This window comes from Dreissena polymorpha, chromosome 4, assembly GCF_020536995.1.
Source record: "Dreissena polymorpha isolate Duluth1 chromosome 4, UMN_Dpol_1.0, whole genome shotgun sequence".
In the NCBI taxonomy this organism is placed as follows: Eukaryota; Metazoa; Mollusca; class Bivalvia; order Myida; family Dreissenidae; genus Dreissena; species Dreissena polymorpha.
Genome location: NC_068358.1, coordinates 61,677,337 through 61,703,098, shown reverse-complemented (window position 1 = coordinate 61,703,098; position 25,762 = coordinate 61,677,337). Strand labels below are relative to the sequence as shown.

At 35.6% G+C, this 25,762-nt stretch overlaps 2 protein-coding genes across 2 annotated transcripts in view; both read right to left on the bottom strand.

Moving 5' to 3' along the window:
- Window positions 1-1,408: 1,408 nt before the first annotated feature.
- On the bottom strand, window positions 1,409-9,471 carry LOC127877497 (retinal homeobox protein Rx1-like). Its single transcript, XM_052423437.1, has 3 exons — window positions 8,768-9,471; window positions 3,635-3,852; window positions 1,409-2,020 (listed from the first exon to the last, which is right to left on the bottom strand). Exons 1-3 carry the CDS (start codon window positions 9,075-9,077, stop codon window positions 1,595-1,597), a joined length of 954 nt encoding a protein of 317 aa, XP_052279397.1. The 5' UTR covers window positions 9,078-9,471; the 3' UTR covers window positions 1,409-1,594.
- Window positions 9,472-21,361: 11,890 nt separating this feature from the next.
- Window positions 21,362-25,762, bottom strand: part of LOC127877495 (cyclin-O protein A-like) — a 29,209-nt gene continuing 24,808 nt past the window's right edge. Inside the window, exon 7 of the mRNA XM_052423434.1 lies at window positions 21,362-24,052. Within this exon, the coding sequence (XP_052279394.1) occupies window positions 23,767-24,052 (286 nt within the window). The 3' untranslated portion in view covers window positions 21,362-23,766. The remainder of the gene's footprint in view (window positions 24,053-25,762) is intronic.

The following is a 25,762-nucleotide window of genomic DNA, read 5'->3' as shown; positions in this document are numbered from 1 at the left end:
CCGGTATCAGTGATGTGTCTATTAAAGCAACGTGCTGTGTGAATGTTAGCACAGGCTAATCTGGGACGACACTTTACGCACATGCATTATGCCCGGTTTTCTCAGAAAACGACACATATGGGAAATGAAGAGATGTCTTGAAGTTATAAAAATATATAGTGTCTGTGACGGTAATATATAAAAGTGCGCAAGCATTTTAAAATTAATCGAATATTCTGTATGCTGTAAATGTGTCATGTTTATTCATAATTCAAAAGTAAATGTTATATTTATGTTACTAGAATCAAATATATATTTAATTCTTATTTTACACTTTTCTATCCCATAAAAATCATCGTTCAACTGGCAGTCAAAATCATTGTGTTTTTAAAGGTTTGCATGTGGTCTGTGGTCTAGTTGCAACACACCGTTGCCAGAACCCAGTGGACTCAAGTTCTACCCCCTCCTCAACCCTATACTACGAAATCGACTTCCGCACGAGACTTTAAGTCTTAAGAACATTTAATACAGCAAGTATGTGACTGTTAATATAAAAGTGTGCATGTAGTGTACAATTAAGCCAACAAAAGAGAGGCAAATGTGTCCTGATTAACCATATTTCAAAAGTAAACGTTAGTTTTTGGTTACTAGAATCAAAGAACTATATTTATTTATTTTCTACTCTTCTATCTCATCTTTCTCCTTATATCCAAAATAATTTATTTTTTTATAAGATTCGTTTGTGAGCCGAACTCAAGATGGTCGCCAAATGTGCCCTTCCGGAGACAATGCTAAATTAGACTATGATCCGATGTCTACATTCAATTTTTTTTCGTCTAACTGTCTTACTAATGTTTTGACTTACATTAACATTAATACCCCATGAAATACGGTACGTGCCTTCAAGTTCCTTACCATGACGTTGTGCTCAGTTTTGTTCTTATCAAACTATTTAAACGGTGATTCCACCGTTACGGTAACCGATTTCTCGTCGTTACCACACAAACACAAAACTATACTCGTTTTTGAAATGTAACTTTCTTCTGGAAACTCGCCCCTCTACTGCATCCGCAGTCCGTATGCAATAATTGAAACTTTATTTAAAATTTATTTTTAACACTAAGTTCAGGAATTTATTTATGTAAGTACATCTGATGTTTGGTTAAAGGTTTTGTACTTCTCATATTGCCAGTTTCTTTATTTTGAAAAACAAAAACATAGAACTATAGGATGATGGAATGTTAGTGTGTTTAATAAAATAACAAGAAAATACATTTACTATGTGCTAGACTAGACCGCGTTGAACCTTTAACTATAAAAAGGAAAACACTATTTTTCTGAAAAATGAATGATATGATTTTTTAAATATACAATAAACATAAAATATAAGATTAATTTATAAATTATAAAGAACAGTTCAATATTTTTTATTGTGGTCCACACATTTATTTGCTTAACACACATTACAAATACAGCAACAATTCACATTATTGGGTCTTGTTTGGGATGTATTCGACCGTTGATCTAAGTAGTTTTGCTACCATAAACACTGAGTTTCTAACAAAGTATCATTTTCAATAATTAACACACAAGCGTCTACACCACAAACCGAGGCTTACACAAGATACTTCCTTTCCAAGTGCCCGATGTGCTCTCGCGCACGCATGCGCAATGAAGCGATACTCGAGTTCCGGGGATCCCCGTCCTCAATGCGCGTGAAACCACCGAATAAGTTCTGTAGCGCATTAGACACATGGGATGGTGTGTGCGCGCCGGAAAACGGCGGTGCTGTCGAGAAAAGCTGCGCAAACTGCGAAGAGATAGGAGGTGAAGGTGATGCCGTCATGGATACTTGCGTCGATTGACCAAAAGAATTTGATGACAGATGTGACACCCACGGATCGAGCGGGAGGGACCCCGGACCGCTTCTACAGGAAATGGAGTTTAGTGACGACAATGGGAAATTCTCGGTCAGTTTAAAACCGGCGCTCTCGAGCTTCTCTTGGCGCCTCCACTTTGCCCGTCTGTTTTGAAACCACACCTGCGAGATAAATATAATTACATAATACAACAACAACAACGGTGTTCGTTTTCGATTAACATACATGTTTTGTTTAACCCCGATAATTTGTATACAGCCTTATTTTCCAATTGTGGTAGTTTATTGCAACACTTTGTATTTAGAAAAAATAGATAAATAAATAATGGTCTTAGAAGTCATGGTTCCAGAGTGTAGGGAGGCATACGTAAGAACTGTAAAATGGTGTTTTTTGTATTAATTTTCAGACCATAATTAAATCACTTAAACACTTTAAACATGTAGGCTCTATAAGACGCGTCACGCGAACATGGGTCTAATGTCAGTTGCAGCCAGCGTAGGTTCAGACCAGCCTTCGCACTGGATTTAGTAATGTGATGTAGACAAAGCTGTTGCTACATGATGATCATAAATAAAATTATATCCCAACAAGTTGTTTTGTATAATCTATAAACCTAATTGACAGTACACTCAAATCAGCTGGGCTATTAAAAAAGTATGAGACCACCCCATCTCGCCCAACCTGTAAATGTGAATGTCCATGGGCCACAAAGGCCGCCCTGGTAAGAGGAAAACGTCAATTATTTGAAAACTCCAATATATATTGTTTGCATATACAATTCTTGGAATTTTATTAATTTAAAATTATTTTTAATAAAATAAGAAAACAGTATTATTACATAAGTAATAATTATAATAATATGCTATTATAATATGATGATTTTTTTTCTTTTCGCACCATTCTCGGACAAAATATGAGTGCAAATATTTAGGACAATAAACTACTCCAAAGTCATAATCTCTATTTCAATTTGCACAAATTAACAAACAAGGCTCTCAAAGCCCCTTAAAAGTTCAGTAAGCTGCAACCACGATGGTTGAAAGCCTGTCATAGTATTACTGCGCGGAACTAATTCGTAGTCACTTTGACCCTTTTGCCTCCAGAGTAGCGAATCATCGGGAATCGCATTCAAGGCTTAACGAGGTAATGGGTCTTGAATAGAGTCAGTCAGAGTTCGTTTTCACCAAAGCAACGTGTTCGCATGATTTGTCCCAGAAAAGTTAATGATTGGTTATTATCTGGTAATTAACTAAAAGGGATGGTAATTGAATTTTGAGTTTGCTAGTATTGGTCTGATTGAAGGAAAAATCGAATGATGCAAATGTGGCATTGGACAAGGGTTGGACTAAAATATACACGATTTTCAATTTGTTTTAATATAAAGTATCCATAGAAACACGTAAGATACTACTACTACTTCTACTACTGCTCCTACTACTACTGCTGCTTCTACTACTGCTGCTACTACAACTGCTGCTACTACTACTTCTTCTACTACTACTACTACTACTACTACTACTACAACTACTACTACTACTACTACTACTAATACTACTACTACTACTACTACTACTACTACTACTACTGATAATGATATTAATATTAATAATATAAATAATAATAAATATTTTTATAATTATAATTATTATTATAATAATAATTATTATTGTTATTGCTTTTGTTATTTTATTTATATTTATTACATAAATACCAACATAATTTTTGGTAATTAGTTAATGCATTATTTCTGCAGTTTTAAGTGTCCATAAACATACCTGAACTCTTACTTCCGGTAAGTGTATTTTAAGCGCAAGCTCTTCCCTACTGTACACATCCGGATAATGCGATTTTTCGAACGCCCTTTCGAGCTCGTGTAACTGGTATGTGGTGAAAGTAGTCCGATTGCGCCGTGTTTTCTTCCGCGCATCAGACTCATTGAGTTCGTGGATAGATTCTTCCCGCTTTTTCAACAGCTGTTCCTTGGACACATTTTCTGAAAAAAATAGAAAAAATAGGATCCCGTACAACCGTACACTTAAGAAGTATTTTTCGATTAAACGTTGTTTATTGGCAAAATAGGCAACTATTTGACATTGAGATGCTTAGGGCTGACATTTTAGCGGAAACATTAAAAATTGTGTTTGTGAATGAATAAAAAAATTAATGGATGTTTATGTCAATTGACAACATCTGCATATACAAAACAAGCTCAGTGATGGTTTTTAAGTGATGTTTGTACTGTAAAATGCGTTTTAATTAGATACGTAATTGCATAGATAAGTTATCAATTTATATTTCAATGTTTACATTAAAATGTGTTATAATTTTGGGTATATGTGCTGTAAATGAAAAACAATAATACACAACACACATTCGTTTCTTATATTAATCTTTATAAAAAAATATAGTGTATGAATTTTCAGAAAACGATAGAATACAATATTTTCGGCAAACTGTAAATGTTTAAAGTGGTTGTTAATTCAATTAAACATACGTTTAACAATCTCAAAAAATCTTCTTCAAAATCATAAATCTGTTAATATTCACTCAACGTCTGATTTTGCGCACATATTTTGTTTATAAAATTTGTCAACGTCAAAAGTACAGTAAGTATACTGTAGTAAAGTTGACTTAGATAAACCCGTATTTAGTCATAATGAAACTCCGTAAAATTTATCATTAGAAAAAATGTTGCCGTCTTCCGCTATTTGTTTATTTAGTTTAATGACCAATTGCTATACAATACAGCAGACTCCACACAATACAACATAAACAATATTTTCTCAATAAACCGTTGATATTGATTATATAACAACACACGCACGTTGTTATATCTTAGGCTTTTATATAACTCATAAAAGCATAACATATGCTTTATTTGCACGAGTTGTGTTGACTAAATTGACCTATGCCTCATTATATATTATGTATATGGTTTTGACCGTTTTCGCTTATGCCGTTTTTTTTCTTCCGATATTCACTTCATGATATTTTAAATTATTTAGTTTGATTGTTTTATTAATTCCGGTATATGTTTAATGAGAATGTTGACAAGTTCAAATTAATTTAAATATGAGAATGATTTCTGCTATTTTTATTACAATTAGGATCGGTGTTCGTCTTTGCATTAACTTTTGTTAACGCATGTCTTTAAATTTTTATTACAACATCCTTACATTATAAATCCGTGTTTTAACAGTTTCTTATATATGATATATGATTAAAGGATCGGACCTGAACAGTCGTGTTTTGCATATCAACTCAAAGTACACCATCATACCTTCGTGAAAGATACATTGGTATATCTATTGTATGATAATTATTTACAAATTACTAGTAATCTTTTATAAATTAAATTACGATCAGTATGAACGGTTTATTAAAATAATTATTTCTGTACTGAGTATAATTTAATTTCATACATCCGAACAACTCATCTGTATATTATAACATATACGTTGAACATACATTTAACTTTTTACTAACTTAAACTACAATTACCCGGTACAATCCGAATAGTTTCATATTAAATAAACCTTAAATGCCTCTGTGGCACAATGTCGTACTTCTTAGTTTATAAAGGAGCTTCAAGCAGCATATTAATCGTACGGAAATTTTGTCAAAAGTGTAAAGTGTGTTATTATGTGATGGAATAAAAAAAACGTAACAAGATACATGGATATGGTTTTGAGATATTAAGATACGTTCAATAATGCGCGAAAACTCATAGCAACAATACTATTAATATGTGTCTATGTGTTAGATCTAATTGTAATAAAAGAAAAATGCAAGTGCGGTTTGCATATTTTCTAATATATTAGTATAGAACGAATTTATATGTAGATACATCACTCATGTATTATGTTGGTAACATAATTCTCATCTGGTCTTGGACCTCATACTATATTTTATACTAATTATGTTCATGCTTGTTTACTTAGTTGTGTCGGAATGTCACGCGCATTAAATAGTTATCTATTTAAGCACATCGTTTTAGAAGGTTAACACACTATCTAAACTGTTTGCAAAATGGTAACACGTAAATGTGTATGTGTGTTCAAATAAAATTGTTTTATTTGCGTAGCATGGTTACGCAAAACCTTTGACACGTAAAGCATTTTATGGGGTCGAAAAAATGTTTTTAACTGCGTCATGGATCATTTCATGTAATAAGGCTTGCTATAAAAGCAAGCTAGATTCTCACTGTGGAAAAACAAAATCCCATTAAAAGAGGTTTCAATAAACCTTTGTTAAAGTGATCATGTTTTGTTTCAATTTCAGTGTTACATATTTGTTTTAATACGGTCTTGGACAGAACATTTTACGAAATACTGTATAGGTTTTTAGCACATGGTTGAACCTTAGCAAACACAGTTAATTATATTTCATATAATACAGGACGAACAAAAATAGCTATACATTATACATGATCGACCCCTCGTTCATTCGATTGAATTCTTATACAACAAAAATAGCTATACATTATACATGATCGACCCCTCGTTCATTCGATTGAATTCTTATACAACAAAAATAGCTATACATTATACATGATCGACCCCTCGTTCATTCGATTGAATTCTTATACAACAAAAATAGCTATACATTATACATGATCGACCCCTCGTTCATTCGATTGAATTCTTATACAACAAAAATAGCTATACATTATACATGATAGGCCCCCCATTCATTCGATTGAATTCTTATACAACTACGCCAAATCCCTTTTTTATACCGACATGTCCACTTGGATAGGCGTACCACGGGTACTTTTTTATACCGACATGTCCACTTGGATAGGCGTACCACGGGTACTTTTTTATACCGACATGTCCACTTGGATAGGCGTACCACGGGTACTTTTTTATACCGACATGTCCACTTGGATAGGCGTACCACGGGTACTTTTATACCGACATGTCCACTTGGATAGGCGTACCACGGGTACTTTTTTATACCGACATGTCCACTTGGATAGGCGTACCACAGGTACTTTTTTATACCGACATGTCCACTTGGATAGGCGTACCACGGGTACTTTTTATACCGACATGTCCACTTGGATAGGCGTACCACGGGTACTTTTTTATACCGACATGTCCACTTGGATAGGCGTACCACGGGTACTTTTATACCGACATGTCCACTTGGATAGGCGTACCACGGATACTTTTTTATACCGACATGTCCACTTGGATAGGCGTACCACGGGTACTTTTTTATACCGACATGTCCACTTGGATAGGCGTACCACGGGTACTTCTTTATACCGACATGTCCACTTGGATAGGCGTACCACGGGTACTTTTTTATACCGACATGTCCACTTGGATAGGCGTACCACGGGTACTTTTTTATACCGACATGTCCACTTGGATAGGCGTACCACGGGTACTTTTTTATACCGACATGTCCACTTGGATAGGCGTACCACGGGTACTTTTTTATACCGACATGTCCACTTGGATAGGCGTACCACGGGTACTTTTTTATACCGACATGTCCACTTGGATAGGCGTACCACGGGTACTTTTATACCGACATGTCCACTTGGATAGGCGTACCACGGGTACTTTTTTATACCGACATGTCCACTTGGATAGGCGTACCACGGGTACTTTTTTATACCGACATGTCCACTTGGATAGGCGTACCACGGGTACTTTTTTATACCGACATGTCCACTTGGATAGGCGTACCACGGGTACTTTTTTATACCGACATGTCCACTTGGATAGGCGTACCACGGGTACTTTTTTATACCGACATGTCCACTTGGATAGGCGTACCACGGGTACTTTTGTTTATATAAAACAATACGAATAAGAAAAGCCAAACACATTATACATGAGTCCAAAGTTTGTTAGATTGAACTCTTATACAACCACCACTCCATTGTCCCCTTTATATTAGTATGACCACCTGGATTGGAGTTCCGAGGACAAAGCCCCGTTGACATGTGTCGGGAAATTTTTATTTTCATTGAACTAATAAACGAATAAACATAAACTTTATTCTCAGTCTATACCAAACAAAATGCAAAAAACAACAACAATATTCTGATCGGCAAGTGCATATCGCATTTGAAAGTCATGCATAGATTTCAAAACCGTATTGCCTCTTTCATTTTAACAAATGTCTTTGACGCAAATGCTGCATTGTATAACATCAATATCATAAGTTGTATATATATGCGAATTTACAAGATCCATGCGATTATTGTTTAACTTCGTATTTATTACAAGCACATTTTCAAAAGAAAAGCACGAGCTAATTTATTTAAGTGCAAAGTTACAAATACAATAATTTAATTTGCTATACTTCTTGTAGTGTTATTCAAACAAATGGCAACATGCGAACATCCATACAAACAATGTATGCACAACTTTTCAATGGATGTATACAAGAATCAAATACAATCATTTTATCTAAATTCTAATAATACATTTCATTTATACTTATTTACTTATTTAATGTTATCGACATCTTTCGATTTAAGAAGATTATATACACTTTATTTTTAATATATTTTTTTAATCATATATTCAGTTATCGTAATTCTACACACAAATGACCAGCCACTATTTTTTTAAGATTGTCATCTAAAATCGAAAGTTATCTTTTCAAATAAGTGTTTAAAATTTTGACAAAATTAAAATTAAAGAAATCAAAAATGAACCGTCTTTAATGTAAAATAACTTAAAATCACATTAGTATGTTTAAGTTTCAGGTTTACCGCATTGAAAATAAACACAAATGCGTACATTTTTTATTGTTTAGCACAACGTTATTAATCTGTTGATGCATATCAAAGTTAATCAAATAGAATTAACTTTTTACACGTTTATTCATTCGTTTGGATGTATTTTTTAATGTTGATTAATTAGCAGATTTTTTATACATACCGTATTCCGGAAGTTGTTTATTGCCATTGCTGTACGCCTTTCTTCGGTGTCCTTTGGTAGCCATTCCTGCCAAGCTTTTCTGTGCATCACATTCCTTCAAATCAAACAATCCTTGTTCGCCCTGTGTATCGTTTTGGTAACTCCTCCTTTGCATGAAATCTACATGACAATCCCCACTCAAGTTGTGGGTTTGAACCTTTGGTAACCGAGACGTTTGCGCATTCTCTCCTCCTGCAAAGACTTTCTTCTGACATCCTATCAGTGCCTCAATACTGTAATATGGATTACTCGATGAAAGTATATTTGCCATTTGTGTTTTTTCTTATGTGTTTCACCTTTTTATGATTTTTAACATGTACTCATAACGCACTCGATTAAACGAGGTGCATTTTGTAAATAAAATTATTGTCTGCACTTTTTCATTTAAATTGTCCAAATATTCACTTAATGTATTTTCACACAACGCAATTATCAAACAAAAACTATTTAAACTATTTAAACTAAAAATGGTTTTAATATGGTACTTAATTCATCGCCAAATAACGTATGACACATGGGAGAAATGTTTCTTGTTAATAAGCCTGGATTGCGAGCAAAACTTTATGTTCCAAGTTCCACGTCTCTTTGATTAATCTTATCCAAGAAACCACGGACTTCTTAAGACTAATACAAGTTAATACGCTCCCATCTACGGCTGGCTTCGTGACGGTCTGGATTTAAATTGAATCTCATTTGTCACTAATTTCCGTGACATCTTCAATCAACGAAGCAAAAACAAAAACTTCCAATCAGAAATACTCTATTTTTACGAGTCCCTGAATGGCGAAAATCCGATTACTTCAATGCATAAATCTCATAACACTCATTTGTACAATTTGTCTTTACAGTCAAATACGTTGTCATTATAAAAGGATTTGGGACTCACGACAAACGCGTTTGGTTTGTGATTCGATAACCATTGCGGGGCGTTGAAGTTCGAAGGCGGGACAAAGCACTCCTGTCGCGTTCAGCAACAAAATAGCCCAATGGTAGAACTAACAAGGCGGCTTAATTAGGATCTTCAACTGAATTTCAAACTTGTTAAATTGAATAGCAAATATTAGTTGAAGGGCTTCAAATTGAATTGCGGACTGAAATGAATAAATGATATCTGAATTTACCCGCAAAAGAGGGGCGTTAATTGGAATAGAGTGGAAGATGAAAGGTGCATCGAAGCGGGTAGCGGATGGCGCTATCTGATAGTTGAGGTCCAGCTATTATCTGATTGAAGTGATTTTTAAGCATAAGTTTTTAGTCTTAAATCATATAGTAGAAATGATTATATCGTTTTCGAAAATCCACAAAAAGGGACAGTCTTTGCGCTTTTTAGCCATGCGAAAAAACAAAACTAGAAACCGTAAATGCCGTGAACTTATAAATTTGTTATACTGTTTTGTTGCAACATGTTGAAAGGAAGTGTTTGCATTTTAAAGGATTACCCGATTACTTAAACAGGGCAATCTAACAATTCTACGAATAATAGGGTGACACGTCAGCAGAATTCTTGGAAAGAGTTTGAGTGCATTCGGCATTGATCTTAAATTGAACCAAAAGGATAAATGGCATAGATTTATTTCAATTTTTGTTTGATTCAACTTGATAAGTGTGCATTTTGATTCCAAGAATTACGTGTGAGGAGTGTGTTCTGGAACACCAATTTTAATTCCAACAAAACATGTATTTGTGCTCGGCATTGACGTTTGCGATTCACATGTTTTGTTAGATTAATCAAACGGTTACTTGTCGATAAACGAGTATGTGTTGATGACAATAAGTATAATATCCGGTTGACGTCTGAACTAAGAGTAGAATGGTAGCAATTAGTTAATGAATTATTATAAGGAACAATTGAAAAAATGCTCTAGCTTTAAATGTTGTCATAAGAATTGTTGAAAACGCACGACTCAGTAAATAACAACACATGTCTTTGTTATAAAATACAACTCTATTTAGCACAATTTACATGGTTGACGTATTTGACTTTTTTTTTTGCTAAGTCATGTTCATTGAAAATAATAAGGAGAAAAGAGTTGTGTACTCATAAAAGATAGTTCAGCTGCTTGAATCAATCAAAACGATACACACTGTTGAATAAGCAGATTTAAAACCAAAATTGCCCATTTGTAGCGCATAAGATATTCCTCCGGGCAAATGTAAATAAAAAGCAATATTTAACACACAAACAACCAAACAAAACAATCAGTATTTTATGTCCCGCCTGATAGGGCTTATGGATCCGCTAATATTGTAAGGAGCTACCTTGTCAAGTACCTATACAGTCATGCAAGGTCTCATTAGCGATACTGGGAGCTCGGATGCGCAGGCTGGTCTGGTGCTACGCTGGCCGCATATGACATAAGGCCCTTTTTGCATTTGCAGTGTCATACATCCTCCTGTCAATAACCTGAAAAACGCCGCGTTTCGGTGTTACAGCCCATGCTTTCAGCACTCATTCGAAACATTTGTGATTTAGTAGCGAAACGATATTACGGGTTATTGACATTAGACGGGTTCGAAATTATAATCAAATATTCAAATCAAATTGGAATGTTAAGAAAATCATTATCAGTAACAATAGTGTTAAGTGCTTTCCAAACTCTTGCAAAACATTAATAATTATATGATTATTCACGTTTTTCCCCAATAATTGAATCTGAATAATGTAGTCTCAAATCAAGGTAATGGACTTTTCATGAATTGTGAACAGTACAGAGCTTTTTTTTCTTCCAACAAATACTTAATTAAATACCCGCCTGTTCATTTAGCAGTTCAAATATAATTTAATTTACTCGTTCAGACACAATATCGTAGCTTTCAGCTCACCATTCTACATCGAGCCATTTTGGCGCGTGCTGAAGGCAATTTATATAAAAGGAGATGTATCGGCAAATATCGGCACGCCCATCATGCACCAGGGTTTCTTTGCAAGCTTTAACTGCCTTTATTCCTTAAAATATTCACCAAATCTTATGAACATGAGGTTTTACATCGAACATTACGGCTTAATAAATAAATAAAATTACATAGCAAGCCGTTGTTTTATTGAGATTTGGTTGAACATTTTGTTCTGCTCTGCTAGTTTCCATTCAGTCGTTGCGTGGTAAAATGTTTATTAATTCAAGAAAAAAATCTCATTCACTGGCTCACGATCTTAATTGCAATTTTACCCAGATTGTATTCAGGTGTGTTTTGTTTGTATTGTTTGAGCGATTGTTGTCATGACAGTGTCGTTTTCATGCTTGTGTTCGCTTACCTTAAGATAAGGTCTAGTAAAGGTAGGTCATAAAATAAAGGGTTTGGGCTGCTAATAAATTCATCTCTTGCTGTATTCCGTTGATTAATTTGACATACTTCAATTAATAAATACACTGAACGTTGGGGTAGGCACATTTGTTTAATTACACATCATTTGTGGTAGACTGTACCTTATTGCATCGCATCCTTTAGCATATAGGATGGATTAGAAAAGATATCGTCCATTTTTTGCGAGTCTGACACAACTAGGATGCACCCGGTGGGTAACGATGAACGATGTTCATATCGGTCAAACATATTCAAATTATATTCCTGGGTGTAAATATATATTTATAAAAAATAAGAGTCGCGGTTTTCATCCCCATTGTTATGGGACGATTCTAATGATTGGAACTGATGAGATTGTGTTCTCGATCTGCTCGACTGCTTCGCGATATATCGTCCAGACCTATAATTTCCTAGAATTCTACAAACTTAAACGGATCGGATTGACACGCGAATAACACGGCCGGAAACAGAGCCGGGCAATGGTCGGGACAGGACAGGACAGTCCCGACTCACTGGATCGTAGTCAATACATGCTCTACAGGCCCGTAGCCAGGGTTTTGAAAAGGGGGTGTGAATCAGTGCCCCAGTTAATTATTTGGGTAATAGGGTTTTCACCTATTGATTTTGAAAAATAGGGTGATTTCAATTTTTAAATAGGGTGAAATAAGTTATTAATATTTATACTTCAAAATCATTGCTGCTGTTAAACAGACTATTTGCAGAATGCACATTTCAACTTTTTTTCTGTCCCATCAATGTCAACAATTTCTAACCAGGCCAGGAATATGACTTTTTCCACTTTCGACATATTTTTTCTAATCACGGACTTTCTGTCATGTCTTTGGATATCAACTCGCTACTTTCAACTGCTGCATTCACAGTTTCTAACAAATTGATAACACAAAGGATTCGGTTGTTTGTACTTGGTTGGAAAAAGTTTGCGATCGATATATATTTAGCTAACAATCGCGGACGTCTTTCAACCTCGCTTAGAGATTTTTATTACGCACCATTATAGAAACTGAACGTACAGACGCTTTACAAATACATTCACGTTGTAACTATTTTAGTCAGACGCTTAATTTGCTATGAAATTAAGTCCGTGTAGTGTTTAAATAACTTCGACTGCTCTGCTTCTCTGTCATCCAGGCGCTTGCTAACTTTCGAATGAATAAAATCTTCGCCGCGGTACGATAATTATTCCAATGAAAAATTACCAAAATTTAGCAAAGAATTTTCTATCGAGAATTGTATCATACGCATCAAATCTTAAGAATAAGCGTAAAAATCAAATTGATTGCGTTTTCAATACGCATTATATTGAATTTCTTTGCGTTTTTAAACATTTTAATAGGGTGAAAAACGCCGATACGCAGCTTATCTGGGGCACTGTGTGAATGTTCCCATCAACGATTGTTTTTGAGCAGCGAAGTGGCGAAGGGGCTGGTTGCAGGAGGATGTGTCCACCTCCTGCAATCCAGGGGTTTGGAGGTCCCCCCTAGAGAATTTTAAAAATGAAACGTAAAATCCTGCATTCTGGTGACTTTTTAACTGTATTTAGAGACTGAAGTTATAGAGCATTATTTATATGAAATTTCACTTTCATCGACTATACTCAGTGACTGATCGACATGAATATGATATAACAAACATGTTTTTCACACTGCCGTTTTTCAATAACCACTTCTTTCGATCAGTCACGGAAATACATTATTTTATACGGTGTTTAACACGACACAAATTTGCGCGCGCACACTTTGTTTACATATGCAACAACAAATTTATAGGATGTAACATCAACAATAAGAAAGGTATAAAATATAATTATTTATTGGAATCTTGATAAATTTGTTTATTTTACCATTCCAAAATTCTACCATTTCTAACTCAAGCAAATTAAAAGGAAATATTTGACTTTTTTCAAAACAATCGTTTGTCTGCTACTATGGATAGTACCAGAGGCCTAACATTGCTCTTAACGTTCTAATAGTGTTTTGTACAACAAACACTGATTAACAAAACTGGGTCTTCTCTAATCTACATCAATACTAAACATAAATCAAAATGGTATGACTGGTTACTTTTATGTTTTAAAACTATTTTTAACAAATTAGTTATCTTTTTCTAAACGAATTTCAGAAACATATAACATTTAAGGCTTCATAAAGACCCTATAACCACAAACTTCTTACCCTATGGTCTCAAAGACAATAAAAATGTATACCAGGACGTTGAAGAAAAAAGATAAACGTATTTGCCCATTATGATCAAGTTCCGTCACAGTTAAAGAACATTCAACGTTAACGACCACATAAGCATATGTTATAACGTTTTAAATTCATTATAACAACTGTTTAAGAGTAGGACATATTTCCTAGAGTCAAGTTTGGTATAATAAAAACATACATTGTGGAGAGTTCTGTACTTGGAGCAGAACAGATCCCATTAAGTGAAGGTAAACAACAAAAAAGCTACATTGTTTTGTAAAAATGATTTCTTTTCCTGCCATGCAACAACAAATTTATCCAGTCTTGAGCATAGCTGATTTTTTTTGCCGGAAAACCGTTAAGGTTTTCCGAAAATTTTTGTACGGGGATATAACAAAAAGACAACGCAGTCTGTCGAAAATGCTGTGCACAATGCGTTATTGTTATAAATCGTGGTATAATGCCAAATTATTAACCAGTGACTCATTAGTATTTGGCAATAGTCGACAGGGTGTCCTTTGATTTCAGTCATTTTCGGAAGCTGGCTTAACATTCCGTTAATAATCATCTAAAATGTACTTTCTTTTTATTAAGATTATTTAGTCAAGTTAATCAAATTGTTTTCCAGCCATATAGATGATTGTCGGAAAAGGTTATTGGACTGGGATTTCAACCCACAATAAGTAGGCTTCATCATTATGTTATGATATCTATTACAGTTACAGCTTTAACAGACTCGTTAAACGATTTATAAAAACGACATATGACAACCGAAATAAATAGTAAAGCACTACGGACGACCGCAGATTTCCTATGAATTACATGAGCAGTACGAAGTCTTTGACGATATTAAAGACTAAAGAAAGAAGCTTCACAATTACTTGGTCTCCAGCAAAAGCAGACAAGACTAAGGTTGATTAATACAATGATTACCTTTTATAAATTATAAAATTTTGGACGTCACTATCCCAAAGTCATAATTTACAGGATACAAAATGAATTTTGAAAGATACGTTGCAATCATTTGTTGAACTTGGTAGAAAAGAACCATTCACAAATGTGTCTTGTTCTGAGAAAATTGGGCTTAATTCATGTGCTTAAAGTGTCGTCCCAGATTAGCCTGTGCAGTCCGCACAGGCTAATCAGGGACGACACTTTCCGCCTAAACTTGATTTTCGGTAAGGAGGGACTTCCTTGAAACTAAAAATACCATTAAAGCGGAAAGTGTCGTCCCTGATTAGCCTGTGCGGACTGCACAGGCTAATCTGGGACGACACTTTACGCACATGAATTAAGCCCAGTTTTATCAGAACCATTCACAAATCAGCTTCTCGTCCAAAATCCTCTATTCTATAACCCATGAAAAACAATTGGTAACACAAGTGTATTTTTTAAATCATGGTTCCGAAAAGGCGTTCTTTATGTAATATTTGCTAATCAATTAACCAAGTTTGAAATTCAGTTAATGATCCTAACTAAGCCGCATTGTTAATTCTACAATGCGAAAGGAGTGCTTAACGCATAATACTGTGCCTTTTACCTACTTTTCAAAGGTGTTATTAATGCAGCGACAAAGTACATGAAAATCAGACGCTCTAATGACACTAGATGTTTGAAGCCTTTTATCCCCAACAGCCTGTGGTCTATCTTAGAAAACGCCAAGGGTACCAAACATATTTGTGCTATCATAACATGAACGAGGTCTGTGTGTATAGCTAAATGGTCGAACATTTTTTATTATATTGAAACAAAAGAATGCAGACATATCTTTAATATGCCTATTCGTTTGACACGATATACCAATTTACAGTAGTTTAAATATAGCAGTATATATTGACTCATAGGTACAAACTCATTTTTATTTATAATTGGATATGCCACTAAGGCAAACTGTACCTTTTGTGACACTGAAAGTTTAACTATTCAATATATATTTTGGGATGGTAAGCATACAGAATTGTTTTGTGGGTGTAATGCTTATTTTAATTATCTTAATATGCCTTCCTTTATACTGGGACATGCAAATACAAATGGACTTTTAAACTTATTATTTGTTTTGATAAACATGTTTATTTATAATTGTAAAATGCACAAAACAAGACCCACTCTTAAAGCAGCAAATCGAACCTGTCCTTGCACTGGCGTGTACTTAACGACATTTTTCATTATTTTAACAATTTTCGTAAAAGTAAAGAACGGGAACTTGTGTTACCACTTTTCCATCAGTTGTGATAAGAGACTTTAACCAAATTTTAGCAATAAAAGTATAGGATGTAATATGATGTAAAATATATTAATTGTATAAAATGCGTTGTAATATGCATAATGATACAAATGAGTTGCTTGTAAACGCTGTAAGGTGTGGAGTGGGATAACCTCCATCCACACACGCCTATTGACGAGGAAAATAAAATATATTTGTATTGCACTGAAACAATGTTGATAAACTCGTTCGGCACAACTCTGGAAAACGTTTTGGGAAATATCCATTTACGTAGACAGCTTCCGAAAGATGGATGTAAACCAAACCGAAATTGTTTTATTGAAACGACGTTGAGATACATCTCTTAATAGAAAATGTAGACGCTTTTTTTCAAAACAAAACAAGCGGGATGCGATGAGAGAGAGGCTTCCTTAGTCAAACCATTGTTTTTGTTAAGCAGCCTTTTCAGTTGTCAAGTATACTCTTTAAACACAACTGTTGTTTTTGCCTTTTTAACCTGATGTGTCCAATAGTTATAGAACATGTGCACACATATTGACGAGTCCAAAGATGCATTTCGATAGATAGATAGATTCCTTCCGTAAACATGGTAAAAGTTTACATTTGTAATCGCGTAAATCAATTTGTTTAAACGGAATATTGCGTAACCATAAATGAACATTTTAAGCATGAAACGTGTATTTAATATTTTTTACTTTTAGTAGAAGTGACGTTAAACAGTCTTAGTTGTTTAAGTAGATTGGAGTCTACATTTACAATATCCAAAGCATAGGATAAGTCCTATGAAACTGTAAACTCGTCACGTGAAATGAGCTTCGTTTCTTGCCTCTGGTAAACTTCCATTAGAACTTGAGACAGCGTCGTAGTTAAGTGTAGAGTTAAATGGTGAAATTAAAATTTGAAAATAACTGAATTAAATGTGGCGTCGATCGTAAATGCTTACCTATTCAATCGATGCTCTTATGACAAGCACTTAGAATCCGATTCCTCATTGAATCAACGGTAAATACGTAATACGACTCCATTGAAATGATTGTATTAAAGTCTGGTACGGACGATTCTAACTAATTTAAATTGCTTTAGCAAATAACTCGATTCATTTTATTGGCATGCTGTTTAGTAATCCCGTTGACGGCTCTAATTGAATTATGAAAACTGAATAACGAACACAATTTACAAACGCACATTTGATATAACGGCCCTAAGTCTAAGCAATACTGGGTTGTCCCTAAAGAGAACAAATCTCGCTCATGTTTTCATACTCGGATTTATTCCGCAAAGTTAAGCATACCAACAGGACAAAATGGCAGTATATTGAGACACAGGTAGTAACATATCTCACCCACTACAAAAAAAACCCCAATCCGATTGTCTTAGAGCGGTCACATGCCAATGGTGTATTTTCCATACACCCCGAGTAATTTCCATACACCCCGAGTAATCGGTTGATATATAATCGTTACACAGTTAGTAACTGATGGTGTATCGGATATACACCCTCATTACTTTCATACCGTACTAAAAATATATCACATACTACAACAAGAGCACCGCATAACGGGTGCCACGCTCGGCTGCGAAAGCTTGTCAGATTTTTTTTAGAGGTCACAGTGACCTTGACCTTTGACCAAGTGACCCAACAAGAGATGTGTTTGTCAGAAACACAATGCCCGCCTACTGCGCCGCATTGATATAACATTTCTATTTATCATTTCGCATGTATAGAAATCATCTCCCTTTAAAGGTTGTTACTTCCCTTGAATTTTGTCCAATCCAACCAGAGCGGGTGGGTCTCACAGTCAATTATGACCATGCCAGACATCATTGACAACCAAGGCCTGTGGTTTAAAAGAGATCATAGCCAGAGTTGATTATGTATCTATGGGCCTAAGTCCACAGATATGTAATCAACATCAAAGAAATTATAATTATATCATTAAAAAAACTTTGACAAATCAATCATTAGGGTTATAAATAATCAAAATAATAAATCTGTACAGTAACTGTGAACAGAACTTCAATTCTTGTTAAGGAAATATATAATATGAGATTTTAATTATATAAATTACTTCCCTTGACAATAATTGTCTGTAACAAATCTCTATTTTGAGTAGCAAATAATTAAAAGCCACTACCGTGACTGTAGATTCACCACTCAAAATGTGCAGCTCCATGAGATACACATGCATGCCAAATATATAACGTGGCTATGTTCAATATTGAATAATTTTCTTCCTTTTTAAAGCTTATTACTTCCCTTAAGCCTGTATTTTTTTACCATAGACCGTAAAGGATGACCTTGACCTTGTCAATAACACAATGCCGCCTACTGCGCCGCTTTGATTTATTAAATAAAAATATATACGTGGGCAGGTCAGATAACTATGTCCATTTAAAGCTTATTACGTCCCTTGACTTTGTTTTTTCGACCCTAGACCTTGAAGGATGATGTTCACCTTGAAATTTTACCACTCAAAATGTGCAGCTCCATGAGATACACATGCATGCCAAATATCAAGGTGCTATCTTCAATATTAAAAAGTTATGGCCAATGTTAAGGTTTTAGCACGATGCCTACAGCGGACGGCGGACGACAAGCTGGCTATGACAATAGCTGGGGTTTTCTCCGAAAACATCCTCGCTAAAAATGACATAATCCAATTGGCTTAGAGCGGCCACGTGCCCATGGTGTATTTTCCATACCCCCCCCCCCCCCCCAATACATTATTTTTTACCGCCATTTTGGTAAACCATGACAAAAGTCGAACTTATAAGTGTATCTTAAACGTTTTGCATGAATGTGTTGCCCATCGATCATTACATGATTTTTTTTTCGAATACAATGCAAACTAATTGTGTTAACTGTATTATGTAGGGTTTGTAGAAACAATGGGGGAGATTACGTCAACGAACTGACGGTTAAGCGGGGATTTCTGAAAACATGGCAAGACTTCAAATTGCTTCCGCTCAGTTTCGCAACATATAGACGCCGACCCAGACGTGGCGCCTTTCAGGCTGTTCGGTTATAGAATTGGTTTCTCACATAGGCTACCCGGGTTCAATCCCCGTTCCCGGAAGCATGCGAGTTAGGTTGGTTACCATCATACCAAATAGGTGGTGATTCCTCCTGATACTCCAGCTTCCCTCCACAAACCGATTACACATCAAACATTGAAAAAATTTAAGTCTTCGAATAGCTGGAAATCGCCGCTATATTCAGTGTCTCAATTTATGTGAATGGGATTGACTAAACGATCCCACTTAATGCAGCCATAGGTGCGAAAGGACCTCATAAACTTTAAAATCCACTCGTGGCGCCTCAACGCATGGCTGTATAAGGAGCGACTATAACAGGTTTTAATGTTATGCATTACAAAATAAATTCGGTCCATCGATAACTTTCATTGTGGTTGACTACGTTAAATGTGTTTGGTGCCACATCGAATGACTTCTGTTGCACCTAACTGATTTCGTACATGAAAAGCAGTTTCTAGCTTACTAAAAATAAGATGTATGTTTAAAACAATAATCTCATTCTCCGACGTACAATATAACTTTATGAAGAGTTTTAACTTTATCTCGTTGAATTGATACATGTGTAAACACTTGTTGCAATGCCGTAAACAAACTCAGGACATTCCTTTTCGCCTATTTTAAAACGCAAAAAAGAAAACTAATTAGCTGTCATTTTAATTAGCTGGTAGAATTTCGCTCCTTAGGCAATGTATCTGAAAAAAGGAACTAAACCTGCTTAATTTCATTTTAATTAAACACGGCGGCATTTTGGAACTTTGAATAAAACATCGATGGTTTTATTCAAGGCTGTAAATGTCCTCGTATTACAGACAGCTAGTTTACAATTTCGTATGCGTTTTACAATGAGTGGTAGGGGAAAGCGACCACAAGAACACTACACCCGAAACTATCCTATTTATTTGATCCGCTTCAGAACTAAAGGTATGCGAATGAAAGGAAATAGCCCCAAAATATGTGTATAGCTAAACCTAAGGTTTGTTCTTTTTGGAGCGTTCTACAACTATAACATAAAATTCATGTTCAAATGTACAATTTAAAGATGACATCACATGCTATCTTAATAACAGTGTAATAAGCGATCACAAATATAATGTTCTTACAAATATGAATTTTAAGAACACAGAAGTTGCACGAACTAGTTAACAAATAACATAATCAAAATGTGAGAATGATATATTAAGGCTTTGATGTAAGCCTGCATGATTTGATGACCGTGTTACCTTCTGCAAGCTGCACATGGCTTGGTCACATGGATAGCAAGGTGCCTGTACCACGTGATCGATTCTGTTCACATTCGGAAGATAAAAGGCTGACTGAATACTGCGAACAAATGTGGCGTGCATGCCATTGAATAAACACGAGTGCCAAACTGTCACAAGATACGCCCGTTTGAAGGTTTAGGACAACTTGATAACTTTACCATGACCCATATTTGAACTTGACCTACATATCATCTAGACACAACTTCTGACCAAATTTGGTGAAGATCAGATGAAAACTACTTCAATTGGAGAGCGGACACCATGCTAAATGCTTGAAATGCCGGCATAATCCATATTCGAACTTGACCTAGATATTGTCTAGATAAAACTTCTGACCAAGTTTGGTGAATATCGGATGAACACTATTTGAATTAGAGAGCGGACACTGTTATGGACACCGCCGCCCTCCCGCCCGCCAAGGTGAAACTATAATACGTTCCGTTTTTTTAAAACGGGCGTATAAAAACGTTAAATGCTGACAATAAACGTAATCTGCTAACAGGAATACACAACAAACAAAATGTCCTTATTCAATCATTTTACTCAAATTAACAGTACAGTTTGCCAGCAATATCGACTCAAGTATTAAGCAATAGCACATAACTTAGAAATAGCACACATTACACAATCGCGCACTATCAGTGCTAGTCTACAAAAAATATCAGATGTCGACAAATAAATGGTTAATAGGAAGTTTCGAATAGAATTTTGAATAAAGAAAACTAACAATAAAAAACTGAACACATAATAATGATTACTGGCCATCACACTAAAGGTGCTCTGAATATATGAAGACAGTCAACACTTTAGGTGAAATAGTCGGCTATTGTGAAACAGTCACATACAAGAATTTACATCGAACGTTAATAGGTTGAATATGCCACATCAGATATCGGCAGTTATTTACCAGTTGTATTTTTCCAAACAGTTTTTCATACAATGATCAAAAGGATGCTCGTATACTTAATGGAGTTTAGCACTTTTGTTCGGAATAAGCATGAAGTGATTAATTTCCCCTACGATGCGCATGGATTGATAAATTTCCCCATAAGATGCATATAAAGCATATGTTTCTCTTAATCTGCATATATTTCAATTTAATGGTAAAGTAATGTACCTTACCAGGATAATACAGGAATTACTTATACATTTATTTCTTATCGAGTCTATCAAGAACGTCTCCCTTGTGAAAAGTACGGATTCATCAATTAAATATTTTCTTGTTACTTTCAATAAATGCAATGTAAACGCATCAACACAAACTTGTTTGTAAACAATTCTAACAAAAAACACACATACACAAATAACAAAGTATGCATAGAAATTGTATCATATAGATTGCAGCAAAAAATGACAGGCATCAAGCAAGTCATTATAGTCTTCAGCTTTACGGTGATTAAGTAAAACATATAGGGATCAAAATTAATCGCACCGTCACGAATGTTTTCCAAAGCGGTTTATAGGCTGTTTACTTTTATATGGTTTAAAAACGGATGTAGATCTATAAACTAAATATGGATACAATGGGCAGAAATACAATTACAACAAGAGATGTGTTTGTCAGAAACACAATGCCCCATACTGCGCCGCATTGAAATAAAATTTCTATTTATCATTTGGCAGGTTTAGAAATCATATCCCTATAAAGTTTATTACTTCCCTTGAATTTTGTCTAATCCAACTGAGGGGTGAGGGGTGGGGGTGGGAGGGTCTCACAGTCAATTATGACCATGTCAGACATCACTAGCAACCAAGACCTGTGGTTTAAAACAGATCATAGCCAGAGTGTTTTTTTTCTTTTTCATAAAATCATAGCCAGAGTTGATCATATTTCTATGGACATAAGTGCACAGGTATGTAATGACCATCAAAGAAATTATAATTATATCATTTAAAAAATACTTTGACAAATCAACCATTTGGGTTATAAATAATAAAAATAATAAATCTGTACAGTTACTGTGAAAAGAACTTCAATTCTTGGTAAGGACATATATAATATGAGATTTATAATTATATAAATTACTTCCCTTGAAAATAATTGTCTGTAACAAATGTCTATTTTTAGTAGCAAATAATTAAAAATGTCTGTAACAAATGTCTATTTTTAGTAGCAAATAATTAAAAGCCACTACCGTGACTGCAGACTCACCACTCAAAATGTGCAGCTCCATGAGATACACATGCATGCCAAATATATAAAGTGGCTATGTTCAATATTAAATAGTTTTCTCCCTTTTTAAAGCTTATTACTTTCCTTAAATCTGTATTTTTTACCATAGACCGTAAAGGATTACATTGACCTTGACCTTTTACCACAATGTGTTTGTCAGAAACACAATGCCGCATACTTTGCCGCTTTGATTTATTTAAAAAAAATATATACGTGGGCAGGTCAGATAACTATGTCCATTTAAAGCTTATTACTTCCCTTAACTTTGTTTTTTTCGACTCTAGACCTTAAAAGGATGATGTTGACCTTGAAATTTTACCACTCAAAATGTGCAGCTCCATGAGATACACATGCATGCACAATAGCAAGGTGCTATCTTCAATATTTTAAAAGTTATGGCCAACGTAAGTTTTTTTTCCGGACGGACGGACAGACTCACTGACTGACGGACAGTTCAACTGCTATATGCCACCCTACCAGGGGCATTAAAATCTACTATGTTTTTATCGATAAATATTCTTAATTCAAAACTTGGAAGAAAGTATTTTCAAATTTGTTTTTGTATTAAAAATGATACAAATGAACACGCAATTCATTGAAAATACATCACTTCAACATTGAAGTTACATGGTCCTCATTCCTCCGCGACTTGTTTTCAAAATACACATTGTTTAAATACTAGCAAATGCGTTAAGGAAAATCAACACAAAAAGACAGCACACTCAAATGATGGAATGGCTGAGCACTATTCTTGCCTACTTGGACCCGTAAATACCGGCGTATTTTTCACAAAGAGCGGTCATGTCCGGGCACGTCTGCCGGAAATTGTCAATGAAACTGCGCACCTTGCTCAGGCACCGGTTGAACTCTTCCGCTTCAGCGCCGATCGTCTGCCGCAGGTCCGCCAGGTCGAGGTGTGTCTTCAAGTACTCAACCGCCGCCGCCAATACGCAGAGAGCCAGCACGGACGGACGAAACTGGCACAGCCGGTAGTCGGGCAGGGAGAGCTCGAGCACGCAGCGGCTTACAGCTCTGGCCATCCTGTTGGGAAACGAGAGAGACTGAATCGCTTTCCATTATGGGACAAAGGGCAATTAAAAAAGCCATCGTTTCTCACCGCCTAGTTTTCTGTTGTATTCATGTTTGTACAAAAATCAATATTTAATAGCTTGGTTACGGTTTATTTGTTAAAGTATTTACCACAAATTTAAACCTCTAATAAGCAAACTGAATGTGCTAATTATGAACATAAGGAAGCTTATCGTGACATTCAAAAAAAATATATTTCGTTATTTAAAAAAGAAAACAAAATTATTCACTTGGATCGTCATATCATAAACCATATAAAGCGCGTTGTAATGCTTGGGTACACATATCATGTAGACAAAAGAATTTCGTTGAATGCGCTTTTTGCGGAAACAAACACTTCTCTCACTTCACAATATGAGATGTTAAGCACTTCCGTCTGCATACACACTTCTGCACCTGGTTCCCCGAAATATTTAAGTGATATGTTAAACAACCTTGTGTGTGTATTGTTTAACCCCGCAGAAGAACATACGTAACTAGAAATGGCGCGGCAGAGGCCGACGCGTATCCCCACACCGCATGTTTGACCCAGGGGCGACCCATGGTTGGTAATGGGTCCATGCATAGTTGAGATTGACCGTATGGTCATAAGAGAAGTTCAGTATCAATTAGAAGTGAATCGGTGTAGAAACGAAGAAATTATAGTAAAAGACAATTTGGGGTGGGTGTGGCCTATTATGGGCGGGGCGCCCCAGGGTTGGTAAAGGGGCCATACATAGTTGAGATAGATCTTATTGCCATAAAAGATGTTCAGTATCAATTTGAAGTAAATCGGTGTAGAAATGAAAAAAATATAGTAAAAGGCAATCTTGGGTGGGCGTGGCCTATGTGGGCGGGGCGCCCCAGGGTTGGTTATGGCTCCATGCATAGTTGAGATTGACTGTATTGTCATAAAAGAGGTTCAGTATCAATTTGAAGTGAATCGATGTAGAAATGAAGAAATTATAGTAAAAGGCAATTTTGGGTGGGCGTGGCCTATTTGGGCGGGGCGCCCCAGGGTTGTTAATGGGGCCATGCATAGATGAGATTATCTGTATTGTCATAAGAGAGGTTCAGTATCAATTTGAAGTGAATGGGTGTAGAAATGAAGAAATTATAGTAAAAGGCAATTTTGGGTGGGCGTGGCCTATGTGGGTGTGGCCTTTTATGGGCGGGGCGCCCCAGGGTTGGTAATGGGGCCATACATAGTTGAGATTGACCGTATTGTCATAAGAGAAGTTCAGTATCAATTAGAAGTGAATCGGTGTAGAAATGAAGAAATTATAGTAAAAGACAATTTTGGGTGGGAGTGGCCTATTATGGGCGGGGCGCCCCAGGGTTGGTAATGGGGCCTTACATAGTTGAGATTGACTGTATTGTCATAAGAGATGTTCAGTATTAATTTGAAGTAAATCGGTGTAGAAATGAAAAAAATATAGTAAAAGGCAATTTTGGGTGGGCGTGGCCTATGTGGACGGGGGCCCCAGGGTTGGTAAAGGCGCCATGCATAGTTGAGATTGACCGTATTGTCATAAAAGAGGTTCAGTATTAATTTGAGGTGAATCGGTGTAGAAATGAAGAAATTATAGTGAGAGGCAATTTAGGGTGGGCGTGGCCTATTTGGGCGGGGCGCCCCAGGGTTGGTTAATGGGCCATGCATAGTTGAGATTAACTTTATTGTCA

Coding starts and splice junctions, on each gene's coding strand:
- LOC127877497 (XM_052423437.1), bottom strand. CDS start 9,077: ATGGCAAATATACTTTCATCGAGTAATCCATATTACAGTATTGAGGCA. Junction 3,853..8,767: donor TAAACAACTTCCGGAATACG/GTATGTATAAAA, acceptor TATTTTTTTCAG/AAAATGTGTCCAAGGAACAG. Junction 2,021..3,634: donor TACCGGAAGTAAGAGTTCAG/GTATGTTTATGG, acceptor TTTATCTCGCAG/GTGTGGTTTCAAAACAGACG.